At 39.3% G+C, this 25,318-nt stretch overlaps 2 protein-coding genes across 2 annotated transcripts in view; one reads left to right on the top strand and one right to left on the bottom strand.

Moving 5' to 3' along the window:
- Positions 1–25,318, bottom strand: part of KCNIP1 (potassium voltage-gated channel interacting protein 1) — a 445,272-nt gene that overhangs the window by 388,797 nt on the left and 31,157 nt on the right. The window lies entirely within an intron of this gene.
- KCNMB1 (potassium calcium-activated channel subfamily M regulatory beta subunit 1) lies at positions 13,316–23,201 on the top strand. The gene is made up of 4 exons (XM_009965878.3): positions 13,316–13,494; positions 17,984–18,153; positions 19,575–19,770; positions 21,764–23,201. Exons 2-4 carry the CDS (start codon positions 18,017–18,019, stop codon positions 22,031–22,033), a joined length of 603 nt encoding a protein of 200 aa, XP_009964180.1. The 5' UTR covers positions 13,316–13,494; positions 17,984–18,016; the 3' UTR covers positions 22,034–23,201.

Here is a 25,318-nt window from a genome sequence, read left to right as displayed (position 1 = left end):
CAAACAGTGTAAGTCTAAACATAAGTTAGGATTTGCTATTGCTAGCCATCTGTACCACAGACCAGTTCCACTTCACTGTGGGCAAAGATGTGATCTCCAGTTTACCCACAAGTAATCCTCAAAAGTAGGTTCCCTTTTTCAGCTAATGGTACCTGCCCATAGCTATGCACATCTTGCCATTACACAGACTATATTTGTAATAGAAGGACTTTGTACCAAGGTACGCAGCAAGCAGTTCGCCTTGCAATTGAAATGGTTAAAGAGAGAAGAAAAACGTAAATGGTTACACGTACCAAGACAATTCCTGAATTCACACTGTTGCCCCTGTTCTTCACTGTAAAGAAATATGAGACCAAGCACGTCCCATAAAGTTTCGCTCTACAGCACAGCAGAGAAAGATCAGGGATGTGTGCTAAGCCCTGAAGCAGATGGAGTGATGGATGACAGAAGTTTTAAAGTATTTCAGCTTCTTATCTATCTTTTTGCAGTATGCTGGGTAATAAAAATAAAAAAAAGGCATCAATTTCCAAAAGCTATTCACGGTCTTAGAGATAAGCAAAGCTCAGTCTGAACATGTACTTACGAAAATATCAGCTTTCAACAATGTTTTATGACAAATTTTGGTTCCTGTTACTAATCTTCCTAGCTGGATATCATCCCCACAGAGTCATGATTACCGAACTCCACAACTGTCACAGGCATGAAAAAGGAAGCTGAACATTGCTCCTCAATTTTTCGGATCTTTATCGTACTCTATTTCCATCATCAAGTAAACTGTTCTCATAATTCCTCTTCTTTCCTATTTTTCTTTTTCCTTTGTTGTTCTTTCTTCTTCTCAGCAGAATAGATAGTGGCCATAATGACATAAGAGAAAAACACTTGCCTCTCTGCCATTCCAGTTCCCATATGGCTACAAGTCATAACAGTTAGGTTCAGTATAACACGTATTCAAGCACAAAAAAGCTAACAAACTGACTGCTATTAGAAGAAAGTAAGAAACCATTTTCCCCAGTTCAAACTCTGTTGACATCAGAGAGAAGATGTGGGTGTAACAGCACCAAGACGTGATTTATTTCATCACCACTCAGGTTAGTAGGCTGCAGACTAACTCTCTTTAGTAGCAAATGTACTTAAACCCAAAGAAAGGTGTCACAGCACATTTGCTTGCAAACCTTTACTGAAGACCACTGGAAGGCTCAGTAGGCGTGATGCATACCAACACCCTATCTCAGTTCTGCCTTGGAGGCATCACCTCTTCTAGACCTTAACTACATGTATTAATTTGTTGATCTACTATGTTAAAAATAAGAGTGATTTCCCCAAGCTGGTAACTTCTGTCGTAAGAAGCAAGGGATCCAGCAAGTTACTTCCAAAAATTCTCTAAACCTTAGCAGTCCATACCAAACCCAAAAATTCATGCTTTCTCTTACAAGCCTGTTTCTGGTGTTTCCAGCATCCCACCAGGATGCTATTTAAAAGAGAAGATGCTAAAGAACTTGGGTTGTTTTCCATCTAATTTACTTTTAAGCGATGCATCACAAGATTTGGTCTATTTTCAAGTTGGCTGCTGCCACTAAGAAAAATGTCAATCTTTCCCCCTCCTCCCCCTTCCCTTTTTTAAAAAAGGACTGTTCTGAAGAATTGCAGCAAAATGAAGGCAGTCTGAAGTCATTAGAAGAGTTACGTTACTAAGTTCTGTGGACCATGAAGTATATTGAGGAAAACCAAAACTTGGACTGTAAACAGGAATGCGTTGACAGAAAATGCAACAATTAAAAGCAAGATGGTGACTCTTAAGATGGTACAAAGTGTGGGAAAGCTCTGTTTGAGGGACTTGGGAGACTGATTTCAGTCTCAGAAGTGAGTCTAACAGGCTCAGCGTGAATCCAGAGCTATCCAAAAGTTTGTAATGTCAAAAGCAATAACGTAAATGAGAATATTTCGTGCAAAGGATACTGCCTGTTTGTTTTGCCCAACAAAATGTCTGGCATAGACCTTTCTTTGCATATATAAGCCCAATATGACTGAACTCAAAGCTGAAGTAGTTAGCTACATGAAGTCTGCTTGCCAGTGCTTTGAGTCTTTCTTTCTACATGCAGAAAGGAAAACAATAGGTACTAGAAAACATTCCTTTTTCAGAGCACCTTCTGAGGGTACACAATATCGTCTCAGCACCCCTGCTATAAGTAGAACATAAGGAAACTGGAAGGGGCTAGGATACATCTTGTAGTAACATAATGCAGGCAAATGAGGCAGTATGTTAGAGCAGCTGGATATTGTGTCATCAAATTCTTGACATGCACACTGTTCTAGTCCCCATCCCATCTTGGCTCTCTACACCAGTCCAATGCACACAGCCAGAACTCAGATTTTTTAAAAGTTTGCATGCATTTGCTCTTTGGGCTATGAAAGAAATTAGCAGTGAATCATGTAAGAAATTCATGACGTTTTCTTACTTGGGCATCACAGAGATCTTATCAGGTGAACAGGCAGACATGTGCTGCACATTCTGGATCATGAGCACACATGTAACTGTCTTTTTATTTTAGTTTCCATTATTATCATTTATGGATCATTCTGATGTCTTGAACTTGGCTCTACAAGAAGTTTGCAAACCCTGCAAAAAATCCTGATCAATTCTATCTCCTGTTCCCACAGACAGACACATGCCAATTTCTGCAGATTTTGAGGAGGTTTTGGCTAGAATGTCCTTAGTTATTTCCAAAATATTTTAATGAAGAAACTATGGAGATGTTCCCATATGCAGCTATTATCCTGGCATAATGACTGTTGCAGGAATCTGATCTGTTAATTCAAATGCATGACACTTTATATAAAGGGCACCGTGTACACACAGCTATTTAGTACATGACAAAAAACCCCAAATCATATACGGGAAGCTTATCACACTTCCTGTACCTCCCATGTCAGTGCCAGCAATCTGTAAGCTTTTTGGAGAGCACCTGCATCAGAAGCAGGGTGGGGGAAGGAGAGAAGCAAGAAATTTAAATACATTATTGCCTCTTGTTTTAGTAAGGAGTCTGATTAGCCTCAAACAGTTTACACAGTAATACTTCATGACTGTTTCCAGTTTGAGAACTTTGTTATCACCCACAAAAAAACAGACAGCAGGCTTCATTTATTTTGTTAAGATGAAAGAGAGAATTGTGTTAAGACACAGTTGTCCATAACAAGATTATATCACAAATGCTCAGGATCAGTCTTCAGGTACTGTGGGCCAAACTCTAGCCATATATATCAAATATCACCTGGTGTACCACAGGCACTTAGTCTATCACCTCCCGTGTCACCATTCACTATTCCTTCACCTTCTCTGCCAGATAAAAAGATGCCCATACCTCTACAGAGTTGGAGAAAAGGCACTAGAGACATCAGTCTGGTAGGGTACTCGTTTGTGGCTTTGTTCTCTACATTTTTTTCTTCTTCTCATCAAACCTTCAAGAAATACTACAGTAACAGATTCTTCTATTTGTCAAATTTTGCTTCAGTTGCTTACCCCAAGTTTTAAATAACACCACTTCAGGTCTGCACGGGCTGTAAGATCCTCTTACCATTGAAGTCAAGTTGTCAAAAATCCCATCTTGTGGAGTCGAGAGGGAACAATATTTCACTTGTTATATAGAATTTTACACTCACCCTTATATGTTAATGTTTTTTAAAAATCCAACTATTGTTAGAGACACCACCATCCACCCCCCTCAAAAAGATATCTACAAGTCAAGACCATTGACTTGAGGCCCTGTTCAAAGCCTGCAACTGCAGAGTACCCATATTTCATACACCATCCCCATGAACACTGCTGTTTTTCACAACTGATCACACATACTCAAAGTTCAGGAAGCAGTTTTAACTTTTTCTTTCATTTAGACTGAAAAACACCCAACAAACTTATTCACCTAGAAACCAAATGAGAAAAGCAACAGACTGAAATAACCTGAGGGGGACAAAACAATTTTGCTAAGAACAGAGAAACCCAGGGGGGAGTGCAGAACTGCTGAGCAAGTACAGAGACAGATAAAGATTAAACATCACCACTGTTTAAGCCCTAAAGTAGAAAGCCATAGCATTTCATCAAGAGGTTTCCAAATCCTGTAAATGTCTCAGAAGTTCCTATTAAAGTATATAGCACCATTAATGAAGCTCGCTAATGAAGGGCTGGGGTTTCTAAGGTTGTTTTGGATGGTAACTGTGTGTTGAGAGCAGTAAAAATTTAACATAAAACACTTGCATTTTTCTCAGTCGTCTTAAAACAAACTCTGTTGAGAATAGTCATATACAGTTTATATTTTGGTTTGGAAGCTGAACTAATATGTTTGATTTGGATTTTCTACTTGGCTTTGGAAAATAAATCTTTCTTAATTCAAAGCAAAGTTTTGGACCGACATTTTACAGTTTTGTCTATCGAGTCCACACACATCCTCATATTCTCTTTAATTTTACAAATCTGACAGATGAGCATCCCTCAATTTCTTATTCATGCTGGAGCTTTTCTACTTCACACATAAATAAAGCTGGGTGTGGAGAGGATATCTCTCTGGAAAGAAGAAATTGTCCATATTCTAAGATAAAGTCAGTGACTTGAGACTGGGATAGCAGATTTCTAATCTCTTCTCCAAGGCATCTCCACTTACTTTATATCACAGAAAAGCTCCCCTAGGGATACTGGGAGGGATAACTTACTCCTATAGCACATAGGTTAGAGTACTGTCCTAAAATTGCTTTTGGTTTCAACATCTTCTCTGGTTTAGTCATTCAGACCTACAACCTGAAACTAGTTTCATATATTCTTGTTTACTGCTCTCTAATTATAGTACCATGAGATACAAAAGGGGATTAGAAGGATAAGCAGAGTAAACTTTTAGTGTTCAACTCCCTTCCTCTGCAAGCAAAACCAAAATACACACTATTGGGATCCAGTTCTCCAAGTACTCATCTTTAAGAACAACAGACACATTTCACTCTACTGAGGACTCTTCTCAGCTATAAAGGTCTTCCTTCTCGTAAACTGCATTACAAGAAACTGAGTCTGTAAAACCATATGAGCATCAGAACTCACTGCATTTGAGATCAGAAAAAAATACTCAACCTAGATTTATGGGGATAGAAGGAACGTCCTTATGTAGTCACACTTGCATTCATGGTTAAGAACAAGGTAAGCCAGGGCAAAGCAATTCAGGCCACATCCTAGGTCAGATGTCCTTCTCAGAGGCTTGTTAAACATGTCCAGCCATCCAGAGAACAGAAAATCCCTTCCTGAAGGAAAGGACATGCTGAAACATTTAGGCCTTGACAGTTCAGTAATTCCAAACTGTATCATACCTCCTAAATGAAGCACTCATTCCTTTTACTTCTAGCAAAGCCTCCTGGTATTGCAGAACCTATTTTCCTCTACAAGTGCCAATTCACGCAGATGGTACGCACAAACATCAAATTCCTCCCAACGGTCACAGATTTCTGTCTTGGTTCATCAGTCCATTCCTCCTCACAACACTGTAAGGTCAGCAGCAATAACAGAAACCAAGAAACTGAACAACAACAATGAAAACAGTAGGGTCCAAGGGAGAAATACAGAGTTAAAGTGAGGCAAGCTGACAGTTATAGAGTGGGGTCTCTTGGTTTCTTCTCCCCACAATAAGAATTTTTGCTATTTCTTCTAACAGCACACATTTTATTCACATCTTTGAAGACTTACAACTCGGCCCAAGACAACTGGCAAAATTAAATTTCAGTTTATTTTCTCTACTTTTAATTATTGATAGGAAGAAGAATTTACACATTGAAGCACATTTTTACTAGTGGAAGGGAAGCTACTGTGGTGTAACTGAACCTATGCAAGCTGAATCAAGTCCATGCAGGTATACTCTCAAACCTTCCTGGTGGGGAGAAGAACTCAAGGCAGAAATTGTTTGTGTGTAAATATAGCCTATAAATACTTCCAATCGGGTACATGTCCTAGTGATCCAAATAATTTATTTTGTTCAGCTTTCCTTCCCCCTTTCTCTTTGAAAAACTTGAATTTGCACACAGAACTCCTTTTTTGCTCTCTGTGGTAGAGTAAGTGGCTGTTAGGTATTTCCATCTTTTTTCCTTTCTCTGAGACACAAACACATCCATGTGGCACAAGAACCGTTTGCTTTGCCACAGTTTCTGGTAAACAGGTCCTCACAGTGCCAGCCAGGTGCTGCACCCAGACAAAGACAGCCCTGCAGTAAAACTGGGGCGAGAAGTGACACTGAAGTGACCAAGCATCACAGAACCTTTCATCTTTGCCTGCCCTGAAGAATTGTTCCTCCTGCCCAGTATCCATGACTCATCTTGATATTTCAGTCATCAATAAAGAAAGCAAGCAAAAAATTGTACTAGAAGCACAAAAACCAATTATTACAGAACAAAAATTCTGCCAACACAAAGTCATTACCAGTTGGAAAGGGTAAAGTTGGAAAATTGCTTTTATTTCTGTCTCTATTCTGTCAAGATAGGAAGTCAGGGCTTCTGATGTGTGAAAAAGACCATTTCCCAGCAATTTTTTCCACCAAATTCCTGACACACCTCTCCCTCCAGCACTCCCCTCCCATTCTCCACACACACAGAAGCTGAGGTTTTTGTTTTTCTGTGTCAGCACTGAGTAAATGTACTTCAACCCATGAATCTGAAAAAAATACAAATGACAAACTATGTTCCCTTGATGTGCCATGTATGTCAGGCACTCTTCAGCTGAGACCCACCACAAGCCATGGAGAAGTCCCTAGTAGCCTGCATGACCTCCTCTTGCACAGGCGAAGTTAATGATCTCTGCTAACAATGGCTCATTTGAGTTTTTAGTCACAGTGGAAAATGCTCCATAAGGCTAAAACTTATCTGCAGTTAACTTCGTGGGGAAATGTTACTTTGAAATGGATTAGAATTCCCCAGGTAAAGGAAGAGCTCAAAGTAATCATGTTACTTTCATGAAAAGTGTATAGTAAAGCACATCAAATGCTTAGATATTGGGACTGCACTCCAAAAGGAAATTTAACTGCTTCAGGGAACAAAAGATCAATGCTATTATTTATAGATGACAGTCTCATTTACAGTAACTTTCTGCAACAAAAAAATAATGTTAAGGAAAAGAAGATTTACTTTAATTCCTTATATCAATCTTTCAGCAAAGGAAAGAAAAAACAAATTGTGAACTTCTCTATATAGAACAGGTTTCAAATAGAAACAAAGGGCATTTCATAATACATTTCCTCTTTTCTTTTTTTTTTTTTTTTTTAATCCTGCCTTTAAGCAATTTAATTCCAGACCAAAAAAAAAAAAAAAAAAAAAAGAGGGAACCGCTCTTCCCACCACTGTATCTCTCTTCTGAAGACTTTGCAACTCACTGCAACAAGGCTGATACACACTACTGTAAGTGTATTTTGGGAGTACAGGAAGCAGAGCATTAGCCTGTCTCCTCTCAATCCCCCCTTCCCAACACAGGACAGCAGCAGAGGTGTGACAGCAGTACAGGGTCTCCATGCGTGGGCACAGACAAATGGGTAGGAAGCAGCTCGCTCGCGGTAGCAGCGGCACGTCAGGGAGCAGAGCTCCCACCCACCGAGGCAGCAGTGGCACCGGGGACCACAGCAGGCAGCAACGGGCTCCTCCAGCTGCGGGATTGCAACGGGCAGTTCGCGTGAACCATGCCAACCACCCCAACTTCAAACTATTATCTGATAAGAGACAACAAAATAATACCTATGGTATATGCCTTGAGTTATATTGATAACTCAAGTTATCAATACCCAGGCTACCCAAAACACAGAGGTTCTCCCTCAAGCCAGTAAAGAAATAAGTTTTTATCATTTGTGTATGACTTGCTATAATCAGACTGTCTGACGTCCCGAGCTTAGGCAGTAAATTCAATCACGCAGAAGATGCTGATTTGCTTAGTACTCATCTGAAAAATTGCATATGCATTAGGTCTGGCATCTCTAGGACCTGTTGGACTGCACAGAGCCATACTGCTACCTGGGCTTTACTAAACAGACATACAGGAGCTCTAAACAGAAACTGAACAGTTTCAAAAAGTAAAAAGAAAGCAGTCATAACAACTATCTCTTCTGCTGTATAGTACTATGAAACTCTACATCTGCTCAGAAGTAGCACTCTCATAGGCTTACTTAACATCATAGACTGTTGTGTCTAAACATCTGATTTTGTGAAAGCTTCTTTCCAGTTTTCCTTTTTTCCACCTGCATTTGCTTGGCAAATTCTCCAATAAAGAGAAAAAAAAAACAAAAAAACAAAACAAAACAAAAAAACAACAACAAAAAAAGAAAACAAACAACAAAACCAAACAAAACAAAGACAAAACCCAGAAAAAAATACAAAAACAAATCAAAACCATTTTCCTTTCATTGACCAAACTACATACTGAGATATACTCAGCTAATATACTGAGTGCCTTCCATTATGAAATTACCTTTCATTAACGTACTTGGCCTTAGGATAGTAAGAAATGAAATACTGTTCCCATTCTGTAGCTGGAGTTGAAAGCCCTTGTTTCAGACAGTACAGGTACTGAACAGACAAGGTTCAGAAACAGAAATTTACCCAATTCACTGCAAAAACCAACTTCACAGATGACAGCAGAGACCATCAGCAACATCACTACCAGAGTCAGCTCTCCATCCTATCTCGGATAAACATTTGCCCTGATTATTTGGCAATGCTTACGTCTCCCAACATGGGAACATGATACTTGTATACTGTATTTCATTCTTTATTGCAGAGTTTCTGTACTAAGTTTGCAAGTTTAGTTAAGGCCTTACATTTGCTCCACATTGTAGTTAACCTGAGCATGAGAAGCTGAACAAAAGTCTATGTTCCTAGCAACTTCTTTATACCCAAAATCAAATACTACTCTGTCTTTGCATAAAGTTCCCATCAGCATCAAGTGTAACATGGTACACATGCCATGCCTGAGAGATACTTTCAGACAAAAGCAGGCAGCACCAATTCCTGACTATAGTGAAAATTTTTTATTCAGGTTTGCTTGTTACTATCAGTACAACTAAGCCTATAACACTGAGATAGCACAAGTCACTGTGACAGGTAAAAGAAGAAAGGTAGAAGAGGCCGTGGTCTCTGAGCAATCTCCATGCCTCCCCTGTGCTCCTAACTACCAACTAGACAGAGCACAGTGCAGAAACTCAGCAAACCCAGTCATCTGATTGCCTCTCACTGGCCAGGCAAGTGCAGTTATCTCCTTGTTTATCCTTGCTTTATTAGATGGGCACAATAATGCCCTCCCTTTGTAAAATACTTTTAAATTCACAATCGAAAGTTCTATACAATCTGGTGTGAATTCAGTTGGTTTGCTGGTTTTGGTTGGTTGTTTTTTATGGTTTGAGTTTTTTGTTTGGTATTTTTTTGTTGTTGGGTTTTTTTTGTTTGTTTTTTTTTGTGATGGTGGTGGTGTTTTTTTTAAATATTGAGGGCTCCTCTATCTGCAATAACATTATTAAGAACTTATTACACATACAACACCCAAACTGAGAAAAAAAACATATGCACATATTCTCTGAAATCAGTTTGTATGTATCCACAGAAGGCTGGATACAGCAAATATTCAAACATTCTCTCTAACTTCAGTTTCAAGACACAGAAGTAGGAAAGTTCTTGGTAACTTCAGAGAGAAATGAAGCATTGGGCTTGGGAACAGCTACAGCACATCACTGGGAGGCCCAGCACGGCACAGCTAGCTTTCACAAAGGGAACATCACAAGCACACGGCCACCATGCTGTGAAGTTGGAGGCCAAACAAACAATCTGAAATCCCTCAGCCCTCATAATACTGGTGAGTTATCAGCAAGTCCAGCAAACAGATTGTTAATTTAGTTACTTAAAAGGAAGCAGCTGAATCCTAAAGTTTGCCTGTGCCTGATTTAGACATGCCAACACTTAGGACATCCTCCTCCTCCTAACTCACATAATTTTTAATATGTGATTGTTCCTTGCTCAAGAGCCACAGGTTCTCTTTATGATGCCCATTAAAATGACAATGTAGTACACTGACTATGTTTCAGTTAGGAAGGGGCTAGATAATAATTTGCAGGGCTCTCTAAAGTCCAAACAACTGTTCTCATTTCACACATCACCAGTTCTTTAGAAGCAGCAGAAAGTCCTGGAAATAAAATGGCAATACTTATTAAACTGGCTCTGTCTCATAGCCATTAAATGTCTCTTATGCCCTAGCATGAAAACAACCCTTATGAATGACCAGCTTAGAAGAGTGGAATAAGCAGTTCTGACCAGCTATAAGATACTGCTTTTTAACTCCTGAACTGCTCTTTACATTACAGCCAAAAGGGAGTTCACAGTTTGCAAATTCACATCATTCCTGCTTGCCCATGGACACTATAATCTGACTAGGACTTCCAGCAAGATCCATCTTGTTACATGGAACAGCCTAACGTGTAACAGGTCACTCACAAACACAAAGTAAGTGTAATTCATGTGATGCCACAGCAACAAACTGTTCAGCAGCACCTGGGGTTGAACCAGGCTCTTGAGCTTCCTTGAAGCTTCAGAATCACAGCAAAGTCAGTGGGATCCCTTGTGAGGGCTGAGTCCTCCGGACTAACACACCTGCAGTGACCAGCCCTATCAGAAACAAAAGGGAGCTGGAACAAAGCATTCTACAATACAGATTGTGCACAAAGGACCACAGTTCCAGCACTCATTACACAGTAGTGCAGCAAATAAACACCAGAAACTCTTTTTTCCCTTCCATTGCTGTAATGTTTACAGCCCCTTCATACTTTTTATTTAGAAAACAGAGCTACAATCCTTGTAAGCTAATGTTTACACAATTTTTCTTTCAGAGCCACATGTCTTCTCTCCCACATTTGGTTTGGTTTTTTTCCCCACTAGCATTTAGAGAGAAAATAACTCCTTAGAAATATTTATCTTAATTCTCTTTAATTTGCCAGATAGCTTCTTGCAGTTCTGGAGACTTATGAGTGGAAGTGTAGATACTTCACTGACTTACAGGCACAGCAGTTTTTTCTAAGTTGAAGCATCACTAATTTTTTAAAGAATCATGGGAAAGTATCCCTCAAATTTAATTTATTTTCCCCTTAGCCAAAGGGTTTAATACATTGGAATAAAGTAAGTGGGAAGCAAAACACTGAAAAGAAACTTTTTCATGATTCAAAATAGAGTATTTGAAGTTCAGAAAAGCCTACTCTGACATTGTCTTCCCTTTTTCTTCCTCACCTATTGTCAGGGATCAAATATTAAAACAGCACCTTAAGCAAAGCTCGGGAAGGTCCCTGAAATTTTTTTTTTATCTTGGTTAAAACTAGTATTTGCAAAAGGTTCAGTGTCCCACCATGATAGCCTGGAGCAAGGCTAGAGAAGGAGAGAGCACTGCAGCTCCTGCAAAGAAAAGGAGCACCAGGATAAAAGCACCTGGTGATTTCAATCACCAGATTGTCCCCCTTTTCCTTCCTCCCCTCACGTTGCAAAAAAAAAAAAAAAAAAAAAGAAAAAAAATTCTATGTGATTTAGGTAAGACAGAGGCTCTATTAGATTGTAATACAGAATTACAGTTTATAATATAATAAACAGTTGGTTTGCCATTGATACAGCTCTCATGAATACACATCACCCGGTACAGGTCAGCAGCACAGTGAAAAACCCCAGGGGTAGGAGTGGGTATCAGCACAGCACCTCCCTACAGCACACCTGTGTTATTTTATTGGGTTAATTCTCTGAGAGCCAGTGGCCACCTGGACTTGCACATCTGAAGCATAGGTGGGAAGAGAAACAAGGAAAGGTAATGTGTAGCACCAGACTCTGAGCACAGCTTCTGTCTATTCAAATAAGCCACCAGTGTACCTCTAACAGAGACCAAGTGCTCTACCACTACCTCCTCCAGTACACTGAGAAACTTTAAAAATGTCATCTGTTTTGCCTGTGGAACCCACAGGTTTTGTGTTAATTTTGCAGTAGAACTCAGTGCAGCAGTTAAAAATTGATCCACATGTATTAGCCACTGGGGCTAAGGCGAGCAGGCAGAAGAGATATCCACAGTTGAAGAGTCACACATTTCAGTCAGCGGGGGTTACCTTGTTTTCTACCTTGACTCCTGAATCACACAGCCAAAAACATCACTTCTAATGAATTCCTCCTTAAAAGCATGACTTTTGCTTGAGCAATAGCCTGCATCCTTGAAATAGCCAGTCTTGTTTTCTAAGTATCAAAAAAATGATAGAACTCCACTCAACCAGATCATGTTTTACCTGGGAGTAAGTTTTGTTCACAAGGCTCTTTTTCCAACCTTCAAATGTCATTCTTAAACTTTAGCTATATCACTTCTCAAATATTAGAAAATAACTATGATCATAAATCTTTCCCAGCTAGATGATAGTAGCAGGCTTCATCTTACTTAGCTTTAAGTGTCTAACGGGCAGTTATCTAAATGCAAGTTAGCTTTGTGTGCTCTCTTCTGCATCAATAATAATAGAAAAGGTCCTTTTGGGGGAGATTCATCTGTTATCTTCAGACAGCATGAACTCTCTGAACAAGCCAACTTCAAACCTTTTACCAGAAGGAAGCCTGGATGACCAGCTTAACTTGAAACAGCAAATTATTAGATACCTAAAAAGCAGAGTGGAAAGGATCCTACCCCTGTTTACAATGCTCAGAACACTCTCAACGTTTTTTCTGGATTAACTAATTTTAGTTCCTTTAGTATCCCAATAAAAGAGTTTTCCTCTCTGAAAAAAATATTCTTTTATCTCATCTCTAATGCTCTGTGCTAGGAGACAACCTTTTATATGTCCCAGAAGCAGACCTGGCTTTTTGGCTCAAGAAACATGCTGGGCACTAATATATCTAAGGCATGATGGATGCCTTGTTCTTGTCTACAGGGCTCTGATGTACAGTCAAAATTTTAGCATGTTACATCCAAACTGACCAAAACTGCAGCAATGAAGCTTTCATACATAGCTGTTAATAGCTCAGGTATTAAGAATCAGTACCACTGGTCATTGATACAGTCAACTCCTTAATCCTTACCCAAAGACCTATTAGATATCTAAACTAAAAAGCTGTACAGGAGGAGAAGGACCATAGCTTTAATCCACCAGGATTAAATCCCAGGCAAATCCACTGGGACATGTGGTAAAGTGGCCCTAGGGTATAAGAAAACTCAGTCTCTTCAGCTGTAGTTGGTCTTAGTATTGCAGCTGACTGTTTTTCAGCAATTAATCTCAAAAAGGACAGTGCTCCTTCATACCTTACCATTTATGGTTACAGAAAACTTCGTAATAGGGGAACTAAGAAGAGTTCAGCCACAGCAAAGCAAACCCAGAGAAGTACAAGAAAGATTAAAAAAAAACCCCAACAACAAACCCTTTCATCTAAGTTCTACTACTATCCCACATCTGTCATGTAACAGAAGTTTTTTTCATCAGAGAAAGAAGCATTTCATCAAAAACAGTAAGTATATTTCTAAATAACTGTTTTTCCTTGGGAGCATGCAATAGCTTTCGGTTTGGAAAAGTACAGCGTTTTTGGAAGCAACAATCTTTCTAAATCTGCAACACTATGTGGGACAGCCCGGATAGCCCAACGTGCTTTAGAAAAGTCAAGCTGTTCTCTCTTTTGTAACTGGATGCAATCTGGTAATTCTCCACAATTATTAGCAAAAATAACAGTAATATTTTTACAAATTATGAGTCTGCAGCTCATATGAGATCATAGCTTTTATTAATTTTAATAGTAATTACACCTTTAATCTTTGGAGTTTTGTGGCTTTGGGTGTTCAGCATTCCTTTAGAGGCTGTGCTTGTCTACCTCTAATAAAGTTAGAGAGAAACCAGGCCCTTGAACTCTTTCAGGCTTCCCTGAAATCTACTCTTAAATTGATTCACTCTGTGCAGCTCAGTACTGCACAGAATCCAAAAGAAGCGCTCCGAAAAAATTTCAGAGCTGATGAACTGAGCAAGTAGCTTTTTTCTAAGAATTCGTAGGTTTCATAGCTAACAGATTTAAACAACAGCACAGGTTTTTTTTAAAAAAAAAACCTATCTTGTTTAATTCACTCTAGTGCTACATCAGGTAAACAGTTCATTATTAAAGCAAAATGATACATCATATTTCATAAAATCAATGCAGTGCTATTATGTTCCACAGTCAAAATACTGATGTTTCAGGTTTTCAAGAGAGCTGCACGAGTACATGGCACAATCATCTTTTCCATGCACATTTCCATCAAGGTTCAGCATTGCCTTATTCTGTAACACACACAGTATTGGTGGTCCCAGATGCACAGAATGCTTTAAGTAATGCATTCTTATCCATTTGCAATGAACAAAACCAGTGTTCCTTGGCCCCAGCACCCTTGGCAATGGCAGACCCGTTACCAGCAAGAAAAGCACATAAATGTTACGAGTAGGAAAGCGAGGGTGGGGACAGGGGAAGAAAATGCCAACACAAATGCCGTTTTGACCTCACGCCTATTGTTTGGGGTGTAAGCAGTGGGGCAGTAAATGAGAAAAGGATGAGGGCAGGATTGAAACAGGAAGGATGAAGAGTCTAAGCAGTGTTAAAATACTCATGGAAACAGACAAGTGTGAGCGATCAAACTAACTGTACTCAGAGACAGTAGTAAATATGTAAGCTGTGCAGCTCTGCCACAGTAGCATAACCAATACAGAACACATATTTATAGATCCAAACCTTACAATTGTTTTCTGGTTCCCACACAAAGTACCTGGCCAATAAACTGGCAATGAATGTGATACTCCTCTTACACACCCAGCAAAACCAGCAATTTTTATGTTGTCCACACAAGGTGTTTTGAAACCAAAACAAGATGACTATTAAGTTGGCACTTGATAGGAAAAAGCAAATGGCTGTTTTGTATGCAGAGGCACTAGAGGCCAAAGGGTCCAGGCCTGCTTAAAAACTCTGCATTGCTTTTGAGATGCAGATGACTTGCATCGCTCTTCTTGGTGTGATGTAGTATTAGCACTTGATGTTCATCTGAAAGTAATATATAAACACTCACTTGAAAGTCACCATATGGTGTAGGATAAACCAGCTCAAAAAAAAAAAAAAAACAAAAACAAACTAGCTCACTGTTAATATTTATTCCCAACTAAAATTTGAGAGAAGCACTCTTTCTTCTGCAAGCAAGCGAGATGAATTCATCAGTGCTACCAACACTGCCATACCCAGGTTAAGAGCAGCCTGAAATAGCAAGAGAGAGGGGTGCTATCCAAACTCATGGAGGTCACAGCACTGGAAACTCCTCATGAGACAGAGGAGGAGGCAGAGATTTCCCACCAAGTATCAAACTTGTCTACTAATGAAAACAGGGGACTCTATTCCAAACCTGAGCAGATGGCACCCCTAGGTTTAGCACCAGCAGCTGTCAGTGCAGCGATTATACACTGAAATTGCACAACTAACATACTGTATAATTTAACTAGACTGAAGATGATTAGGGGGAGAGAACATTATTAAAAGATTTGGAGCTTATATTTTCTTAATAATTACAGAGGTGCCTCACAATCTTTAGTGCAAAGGATAGATCTACATTTGCTCTTGAAAACTGGACTAAAACCCATGTTGTACACTTCAACATCTTCCAGTTCAAATATGCGCAGAGACATCCTGGGCCAATCAAGTCCTCCACAGTGCATAATTTTTCAAAGATTTAATGATTTTTGTCAAAGGAAACACTTAATTAGGTCTTTCAACATCCCTCCTAATATACATTGACAGATCAAGTAGACAAAAAAGAAGAATTTTTAATCTGAAAGAAATGAACCTTTTAAGCAATGGGGAAATTCCAAATAAAATGTTTTTCTATATGTATGCAGCATTGCTTTGCTTTGAGAGCCAGAAAATGCAGGACTTTCAGCACAAGAACTTAATAATAATGAAAAGAAAAAGAAAAAAACACACATGGGGTTTCCTCCACTGACTTAGATTTCCTCTTATTCTGCATATGCATGAAATAATGTTACAGATTTTTCTGGTCTTTTAAATTTTAAAGTGTAAAAAAATGCAGCAGGAAGTATGTATTTCAGTTTTAGGGACGACATTTACAGCTAATCTGATGCAGTAACACAGCACTGACATGAGCACCTTTGATTTACACTGCCTGAAGACCTAGCCAGTTATTTTTTATGTTTATAGAAGCACCCTGAAATATTTTTAGATTTATCTTTGTTGCTAACATTCTCTGCATAATTTATGCGTTCTTATTCATTTTGGGGCGGAGCAGACATCTGAAGTGGGGGAGCAGAGGCAAACAAGATCCCCTAGCAGCTCACAGAGAGAACCAGGCTCAGGCAGCACAGCTGGTGTCAGGATGAGGAACAACACTGCACATAACACTGGGAAAACCTCTTTGGCCACTGCCAAAGATTTCCAGTTTATACATACAACTTCCTTATGCATTATAAAAAAGCAGTCTGGCAGTTTAAGGTGATTAGGAAGGATGAGCTTACTGGTATTTCTGCTGAGTATGTGGCCAATATTCAAGCAGACTGATGGGACAATTACATTTCTTATTAATTCTTTGGTTAATGGTTCCACAGTTCTTGTTTTCCATGTAACAAGGAGTCTGATTACCCCCCTATTTCTCAGTGTAGCTGGGACAGCTCTGTAAACGTTATGGTTCATCTAAAATTCAAGACATTAACAGCATTAGGCCACTAGAAGTTTTCCACAAGTCATGGTGGCAGTACCAATCTTTCACTTTTTCATTTTCCCTCAGCACAAATTGAACATTAATCATTGTTGCTGTATATAAGAATTACTCACTAACAACACAAGTTTTCACTTTGTTTCGGCATGTCCATAACATTCTCCCTTTCTCTCTTCTGCTCTGCTTTCCCCCCTTCTCCCCCCCAAAAAAACAACACACAGAAGTCTTGCCAGTCTTGTCATTTGCCGTAACTATGGCTTGCACCATATTTTCATGTAAAAGCAAAACTCGCCAAACCTTCAGTTACAGCTGTCAGATACTGGTCATGGGTTGAACTCTCAGTGACTCTTACAGGCTCATTTATAGATGAGTCCTATACATCAGTCATAATGATTTAATAGCACATGGTTTCATTGCAATTATTTTCAGATTCTCTTTATCAAAGCATTAGCAAGGTAATTTCAAATGCTACTTGGCAAGGGAGTGGGGGGAAAATAGTCCGGACATCTCTGCCCGAGTTCCCCGGTGTGACACCCACACACCACCCTTTGCGCTTTCGCTAGTGCCTGTGGTCCTGTCCCCACGCATGTGCTGAAACGCAGTTTTAACTGCTGTGTTTTCTAATCCTGTTCCGCTGTGCTTGGTAGCATCATACTACTCCTGCCTAGAAAACAGAGCTTGTCTCCATCATTTGCTCGGACATCAAGTTTTGAGCACCCTGGAATGGACAAGGCCAAACAACAAACACGCAGAAGTCAGAACTGGGCATCTCAAATGCTGAATTTTAAATCATTGCAGCTCTTTTGAAATAAGACAGCCGTATTTCAGACTAATCCAGAAAAAGCATAATGTAAAAAGGGTTCTACTGTGGGAAGATTTTCCTTTCATGCAGCCTTTACCAGTACACAACACAGTATCTCTTGCTTCAGAGAAGCAGCAATATAAAATAGCCCAAATTAAGGCTGAGGACAATTGGGGTGTTAATAGAACTCTTCCAAAAATTAATCAGGTTTTCCTACCCCATCTCCTAGCCTACAAACACACACATACACTTTTTGAAGTGCTATATGGTTAATATGAAAGTAAAAAAAGGAGTCTACTGATAACAAAAAACAGTAATTTTTTTCTAAACTCTCATTTTTGCAAAAATGGGACTGTTCCTCCACAGGATACATAGTATTTCATAAACTTGTTACACAACTGTGATATCTGTAGCCAATCCTAGTCATGCTTTTCCTCTCTTTTCTGTATTTTACTTTATACCAGAAAGAGATTGCTCAGATTTCACAACTGCAAATCATGTTGGGAAAAAAGCCGGTGACTGCACAGAAGCGAGGGGAGACAAGAGCCCTGTGCCTGGGACTGGGAATGGTTGCATGCTCCATGATGATGTACTTTTTTATTGGGATCACCATTGTGCCATTCTACACTAAAAGGTAGTAACAGCCACTTGCTTATGAATATAAAGTATTTCTTTCTCCTGTCAAATACCATTATTAAAAGTGCCAAAATATACTTTAGTACATAGTACAATAAATAAACAATATGTTCTCAGAGAGCTCATAAGAATTTAAGACAGAAGAGAGAAAAAAAGTGAGCCAGAAAGTCATCAGGCACTTAAAGATAAGCAACAGAGAGGGGAAATGATCATCTTCAGAGCTAGAATGAGAACAGACTAAAACAAAACATTTGTTATGAAAACATGCAAAATAAAAGCAACCATGCATAGCAAAGCTTGATAATGAGAAAGCTAAGTCTTGCATAAATGCGGGGATGGGTGGGAAGCTTTTCTATGTACGGGAGGGCATGTTGTTTCTAATAAAATTATAAAAACGTGAGCAACATAAGTCGTGGTAAAATTGTTCAGTTGAGAATCTGTATCTTACTTCCAAATCAACCATGATGGGAAACTATCAACTTCAACAGCCCAGTCCACCACAGCAAATGTTGCAGGATACAATAAATGCTGAAGTAGTTACTATTGCTCACATTTTTATTTCATTTTGCAAGTTCTGCCTCCACACACAAAATCAATTGGCAATAAACCAAAGTAACAAAGCAAAAAGTACAGCTCAGTTTTTCATGCTTGAAGACTTTGACAGAGAAAGCAAGTACATCCACCTCATTCTTCTTGATAAGAGTACCTTTAAGCTCAGAAATGTTTGACATTCTTTAAAACAGTAATGCACATTTTATTTATTTTCCAGCCTCCTGATTACAAGACATTTGTATATAAAAAGATTAGTTTCTTAAGAACTGGAGTGAGACTATTTCTTTACTTTTTTGCCACCAAAGCATACCGCTGTAAGCAAAAATCTTACTGTGTTATATCAGTAATAAAAGAGTAACTCTTGAGAAAAAGGGTAAGTAACAACAAAAAATGTACATCTGCCAGGTAAAATCCTGCTACTTACTCATACAAAAGGTCCTTCTAATAAAGAAAAGGAGAAGGGAGAGTTCTGAGAATTATTGAATTACTTAAAATATTTCTGAGACATCAAGTGTACTGCAATTCCAAATATGTACTACCAAAGATTCAAGTCCATAGCAATTTTTCTTTCTTAACACTTGAGGCTGATTACAGGTAGGGTTAGAATCTAACTTCAAACCACAGAATGTGTAACAAACAACTGCAAAAGCCAGTGTTTTCCTGCAGTGCTTTCCCACGGCAGCCCTTCTCCAGGCGCAGCCATGGATGGAGGGTGGGTGGGTGAAGCTCAGGGCAGCAGGGCTGAGCAGCGTGGACTGCAGCCACCCCATGGCTTACGCCTGGCACACCCAGAGGCAGCTCCGGCACCACTCGGAACAGATGCTGCCAGCACATCTAAAAGCAATACCTCTTGTTTTGTTTTTATAGTGTCTGGACAACAGAAACAGTGTGCAAGGTACTCAAAGCCAACATCAAGGACAAAGTTCTCTCCCCAAACAGCGGAGGCTCCGAGGAGGAGGATATCTTTCCTTACCCATGTCTACAGGTGTGGGTTAATCTGACAGCCTCAGGGCAAGAGGTTATGCTGTATCAGACTGAAGATACACTGGAGAAAAATCCTAAGGTACTTGCAACACAGGTTGACTAATCACTCCCTGCTGCTATCTAACACCTTTGAGAAGAAGGGGTGATTGTTTTTAAACCAAGCAGCAGAGTAAGAGTTGTTTATCTTTTACATGTTAATGTCTGTGCATAGACCAAGGCATTTTTAAAATATCCTGGAAACTACACAGGTTTGGATTTTGTTTTAAACATTACATAAAACGTTAATACTTGTTAAGGAACTACACCAACAAAACATGAACATTTAAAAGTACGTAAGTCTCTGAGTTGAAGACCAATGATAAGAAAGTTTATAAGTTGTGGTTCACTCAGTTGCTTGTTGAATTATCGTAGGAGAGACCTGAAGTTAAAAACTGTCCAAAGAGCACAAATCCCAATTTTACTTTCATTTTAGGTGTGCAATATGAAACAGGGAATAAAGAAAGCAGAGAAAGGGGAAATGAGGATGTTGTTGGGAACATGATGCATGTTTTAGACCGAAAGGAAAAAACAATCAGTAATTTTGGAAAATGATCACCTCATTTGTCCTTGGTTTGGTCTGCACCGCTTCTGGCCAGCATGGTAGCAGAAACCTGGACTCATGAAGGAGGCAGTGGCACTGTAGGAAACACCTGTGTAAAGCAGAGACACTGGGTATTGTGGTAGAGGTCCCTTGGTCAGTTGTTTTAGAGATGTCTTCCCCAGAGGATGGGTGCAGACCATGGGTGGGACAGAAATGTAGGCGCACAGTATTCATTTGGCTTTAGAGGTATGTGAAAGATTAGGGAAGGGGAAAAAGTAGGGTGCTATCCTTTTGTTCCTGCCTGTGTTTCTGCTTGGGAATCAGCAAAGAGCTCAGCATTTTGGTCCCCCACCACCATAGGTGCTCCTATTGGTACACTGTGCCCAGGAAGGTCAGGTTCAGTTCCATTCCAAAACCATGAGTATTTCAGAGGCCTTGTTCCAGCTCAACACTCCCTGAGGGGACAAAGTGAAATTCAGATCATGGATCTGAATCCCAAGACTGAAGCACTTTCAGAATCCAAAACAAGACATGCTCAGACTACAAGTGTTCATCTTCTTAAAGAAATTGTATAGATTAGAGTTGCACACAGTGCAAACCTGATAGCATGAAACAACTAAGCTGAACAGAATTTTGCTGGTTAGTGCCTATATTTTTAGTGACTCAGGGAAAGCTACACACAATGATGTGGCAAGGCAGAAATTATCCACTGTGGATTGAAACAAGATTCTTGTTCAGTGCAAGAAGCAGCGATTTATTGATTTCCAACCTACCGTTTGCATTACTGCAAGTACAAGCCTTCAGGTCAGGAACCATCCCCTTTTTGCCTTGGCCACTTTCCAGATTAGGACACCTAAGCACTATTATGTGCGCAAAATAGTATTGCAGTAAAGAAACCATTATGAATAACAACAACAAAAAAATGAATGCTTTGAAGTCTAATAGTATTTCCACTGAAAATCAAATAACTTTGCATTATTACTACGGGTCAAAATAAGTTCTGTGTTACGAAGACAAGTAGGAATCCTCTAACAGCCATGCTTTCCTCTTATTTTTCTAGTAGTTACAACCAGAGGTGCACAGTGAAGCAACTCTGCTTTCCTGTACGCTGACAAGCCAGTTGTGAATTTCTGCACAGCTAGCACATTTCTGCTGTGAGGGTGCCTAGAAGCTCTGTTAGGAATCTGAGCTTGGCACTATGATAATAAAGTGACAGTCTCAAAGACCAAAGTTTTATTTTGAGCACATAATTATTACTGGTTTCCAACATTACTCCAACCTCTAAATCTGCAGACTGGGGGCACAGACACACCAACAGAAACAGGGAAGCATGGCAAGTGGGTTAGGGACGTAAGGAAACCAAGACCATCTCCAGGGATGCTAGCCAAACCACAGAAGTTTTTGTCAGTACTAGCATGTTTGTTTTAATCTGATTTCACTACAAACCTTGTAGCAGAGTATTATAATGAATTATCTTGATTTCTTATTCCAGTGCTCATACGTCCCAGACAAGTTGGAGAACTCTAAAGAAGTTAAAGCACGAATAGAAACAATTTCAAGCAATTTTAAAAGATATCAGACTTTCCCATGCTACTATGACCCAGGAGGAACACAGGCCAATGTAATTTTAAGCAGACTTTATCCCCCGAAAGGCCTCCTCTTTGCTTTCCTTTGGCCTACACTCATGTTTACCGGTGGATGTCTGATTATTGTTCTGGTAAAAATTAGTCAGTATGTTTCTGTTCTTTCTGCTTGGCAGTAGAAAATCAGTATCTAGCATTGATTGTTGCAAGATATTAAAAGGCCTTTGTTTTTCTTGCCTTTATCTGCATTTTGTGCGTTTTAATACACCAGGTATCAGTCCAATGGCAGTCATTCTAGAAAACTGAATGGCACCCACTAACGTTTGCAATCCATTACATGAGTACAAAATAAAAAATTGATTCCCAAGAATGCCTGAAAATACCTTGTAAGAACACAAACTGAGTTACTGTCTATTGTTTCCTTGGGCTTTCTGAGGCACAGTTGCTTTACAGAGGTACAATTCAAGTTTAGTAGTAAACTCCTGTTCCACATTTTAGACAGGGTCCCAATTCTCTGGCTGAGACCAGTTGGTGCCAGATACATATACATCATGACTGGCAGACACAACCTTTATATACTTCATTACCAATACAGTATGTATTCATGGCATACTCTTCTCATCTGTTGAGAAAAGAAGTTTTGTTATGGTCCACAGAGATATTTTATATTATGGAGCACTCTGCTTTTGGGAAAGGGGAGGGGGAAAACCACCTGCAACTAAAATATACACACACAGATATTATGAAGTTTGCACTCTAAATATCTAACACCAACTGTATATAATGAAATATATGCCTCAAGTATAAGGTAAAGAAGCTTACTTCTAATTGAAGTTTTTGTATTTAACTCAAATCTTTGCCTTGCTTTATTTTGCAACAAGTCTACCACTGAAGGAAAGCTACCTGCCTTCTGTTTGTATATTTTATAAAATGGCTAAGGAAGTTACAACATACAGAATATGACTATGTAGTAGAAAATATCCATGATGTCCTACTAAATACAGTAGTCTAATGTAGCCACAGAAGTTTGCATGTTTAGCACAAAGGTATTTCACAACAGACACGTTTGTTTCTGGGACCAAGAGCCTTAGAAATGCTCTGATGCACGTATAGACACATTTTCTGTTCTCTGAAAATAATTCTCTCAGCCAATTTTCAAACTGCTACTGGACACAAGAGGAACACAAGATACTTCCTGCATGCTGTAGTTGACTGGCATTTGGAACGTAACTAGTACAAGCTTGTTCATCGCACAGCTGATGAACCACTTAGCAGCTGTCATTCACAGGAAAATTTCAGGGCTTAGATACAAATTTAAATTCATTAAACTGTAGTGGAAAAAAGTTATTCTCATGGTGGTACAACTCTATTTTTTATTTTAAGGAAGAGGAAGGCTGAGCTATGAACCCATTACATGCATTTTACATTACTAATGGGACAGGGTTAGAGTTTGCTTTTCGTCACAATCAGCAAATCAAAATTACACAAGGATAGTACAAAATAGCAGTTATTAACATCAGCAACACTCGTTCAAAATGCAGAATCTAGATGGTTATTTATTAGACATCTACAAGACAAAAAACATTCTGCTCTAGTGTTTAAGAGTGAGACAGTGTAAGGAGGAAAATTATTTCCACAAAAGGGAGGAAAGTAGTTACATCTTCAGTCCAACACTTCCATGAAGCGCATCTGAAACTGTGTGTATAGATGATTCCAATCTTTCTCATTCAGGAAAGCGAAAGTGCAGCTGGCACAGGTACAGGTAATTCTGGGTGACCAAAAGCATTTGCCAATGGAATGGGACGGGGAAGACATCCCTGTTTTTTAGTTCACCAAAAGCTGAGGCAGGGGTATGGTAACTGCTTAAAAATACAGCAGACAGGGAGGATACCTGTTGAAGCTACTGCACCATACTGGTACCAAAGGAGGTGAACAGCTAGCTGTAGACAGAGAGGTTTACTTAATAGGCTCTGTCAAAGCTTTACTCCAAATTTTGCTTTTCAGCAGTTTAAAAAGTTTCCAGTTTGCTAACTAGAACTTGCTCATGACTACTTCACTCTCAGTCTAGCAAATCAGTAGCCCTGCCACCTTGGCTCCAAGTCTCAGCTCGGAGGCAAACGAAGGTTGGATGATGCTGTTCCTTCTAGTAGCAGTCCCCACTGCCCCACTCATGACTCAGGAACTTGTCTCTGAAGAACAGCAGCTCTTGACCTTGCTGAGCTCAGAAATCGGTGATAGCAGCAGATGAAAATTTATTCAGAGCGTAAGCTGTGCCTCCAGATTTACCTCTACCAAAAATAAAGTGAATCAATTATTACATGAAAACAGTTATTTCCCTCCAGCATGTACACACTGAAAGTACATGAAGAAAAACATTACACAGATTTTGTTCTCCAATAAGGAATATCTCCTGCCCAAATAAGAAATATTATTAAGTAAAAACAGCCGGCGCAGGGGAAAAGCCACACACAAATTAGGAAACTCCGTTGTTTTGGACTCTGGTCAAACTCCGCTCCCCCTTTTGCCCAAAAGAAACAGAGGATTTGAATGCAAAGTGCCAAATATTCTAGTGGAGAAAAACACACAAAATGTATAGGCACCACAGAAGTCTGCTTTTGTTTTTAAATAATGCTCTTAAAGTCAAAACTATGTGTTTTAACAGCCAGGCTGCTGAATTACTCTTGAGATTTTGTAAACATTTTCATATTCTTTTTCCATCTCCAAAAGTTGTAATTCACTAAAGAGTGAAATTTTAATAACACTATGCTTCTTACAACAGCACACAAAGAGGCTATATAGCCTTTAGGGGGGTTTGGTTTGGTTTTTTTTTTTTAATATTATTGGATGATACCATCAAGTCAGCAATAAATTTGATAAATAAAATGCTATTTTTCTGAGATCCAGCAAAACACTTCCTATGAGAAGTTCTTCCAATACACACAGTGACCATTGCAGTGACAGATGTACACAACTCACTTTAAGGCTGACTAGGTGATCCAGGTAAATATTACAGCATTAAAACTCCCGCCAGGGGAAGAGAAGATGCAGTACAAGCACCTGGAGATGAAATTCATACTTGAAATCCATTTGACTACATATAGCTTTCACCAGCATTGCTGCTTAGACAAAAGTAATAGTTCTTGAGTTGACTAGAACATGTGAGGAACACAGGAAGAACAAGGATAGATTTTTAGACCCTGATGAATACTTCAGTTGTGCAGGCCCTTTATATGTTTATATGAATAATACTGTTTTGCTAAAACTATTCAAAGTCATATTTTTCAAGTGCTGGGCACAGAGTCTCAGAAGTACTTTTTCTTCTTGACGCCAAATAAGGCTTGGATGTGGTGATTCTACTGTTGCAAGATGGAAAAGAACAAAAGCTCCAGCACTATTCTTAAGGGAACTAGCATTTCTCCTAGCCAAAAAAAAAACCAAACAAACCAACCAACCAACCAAAACAA

This window comes from Tyto alba, unplaced genomic scaffold, assembly GCF_018691265.1.
Source record: "Tyto alba isolate M040663 unplaced genomic scaffold, T.alba_DEE_v4.0 Super-Scaffold_17, whole genome shotgun sequence".
Taxonomy (NCBI): Eukaryota; Metazoa; Chordata; class Aves; order Strigiformes; family Tytonidae; genus Tyto; species Tyto alba.
The sequence above is the reverse complement of the archived record's forward strand: the minus strand, read 5'-3'. Positions and strand labels throughout refer to the sequence as shown.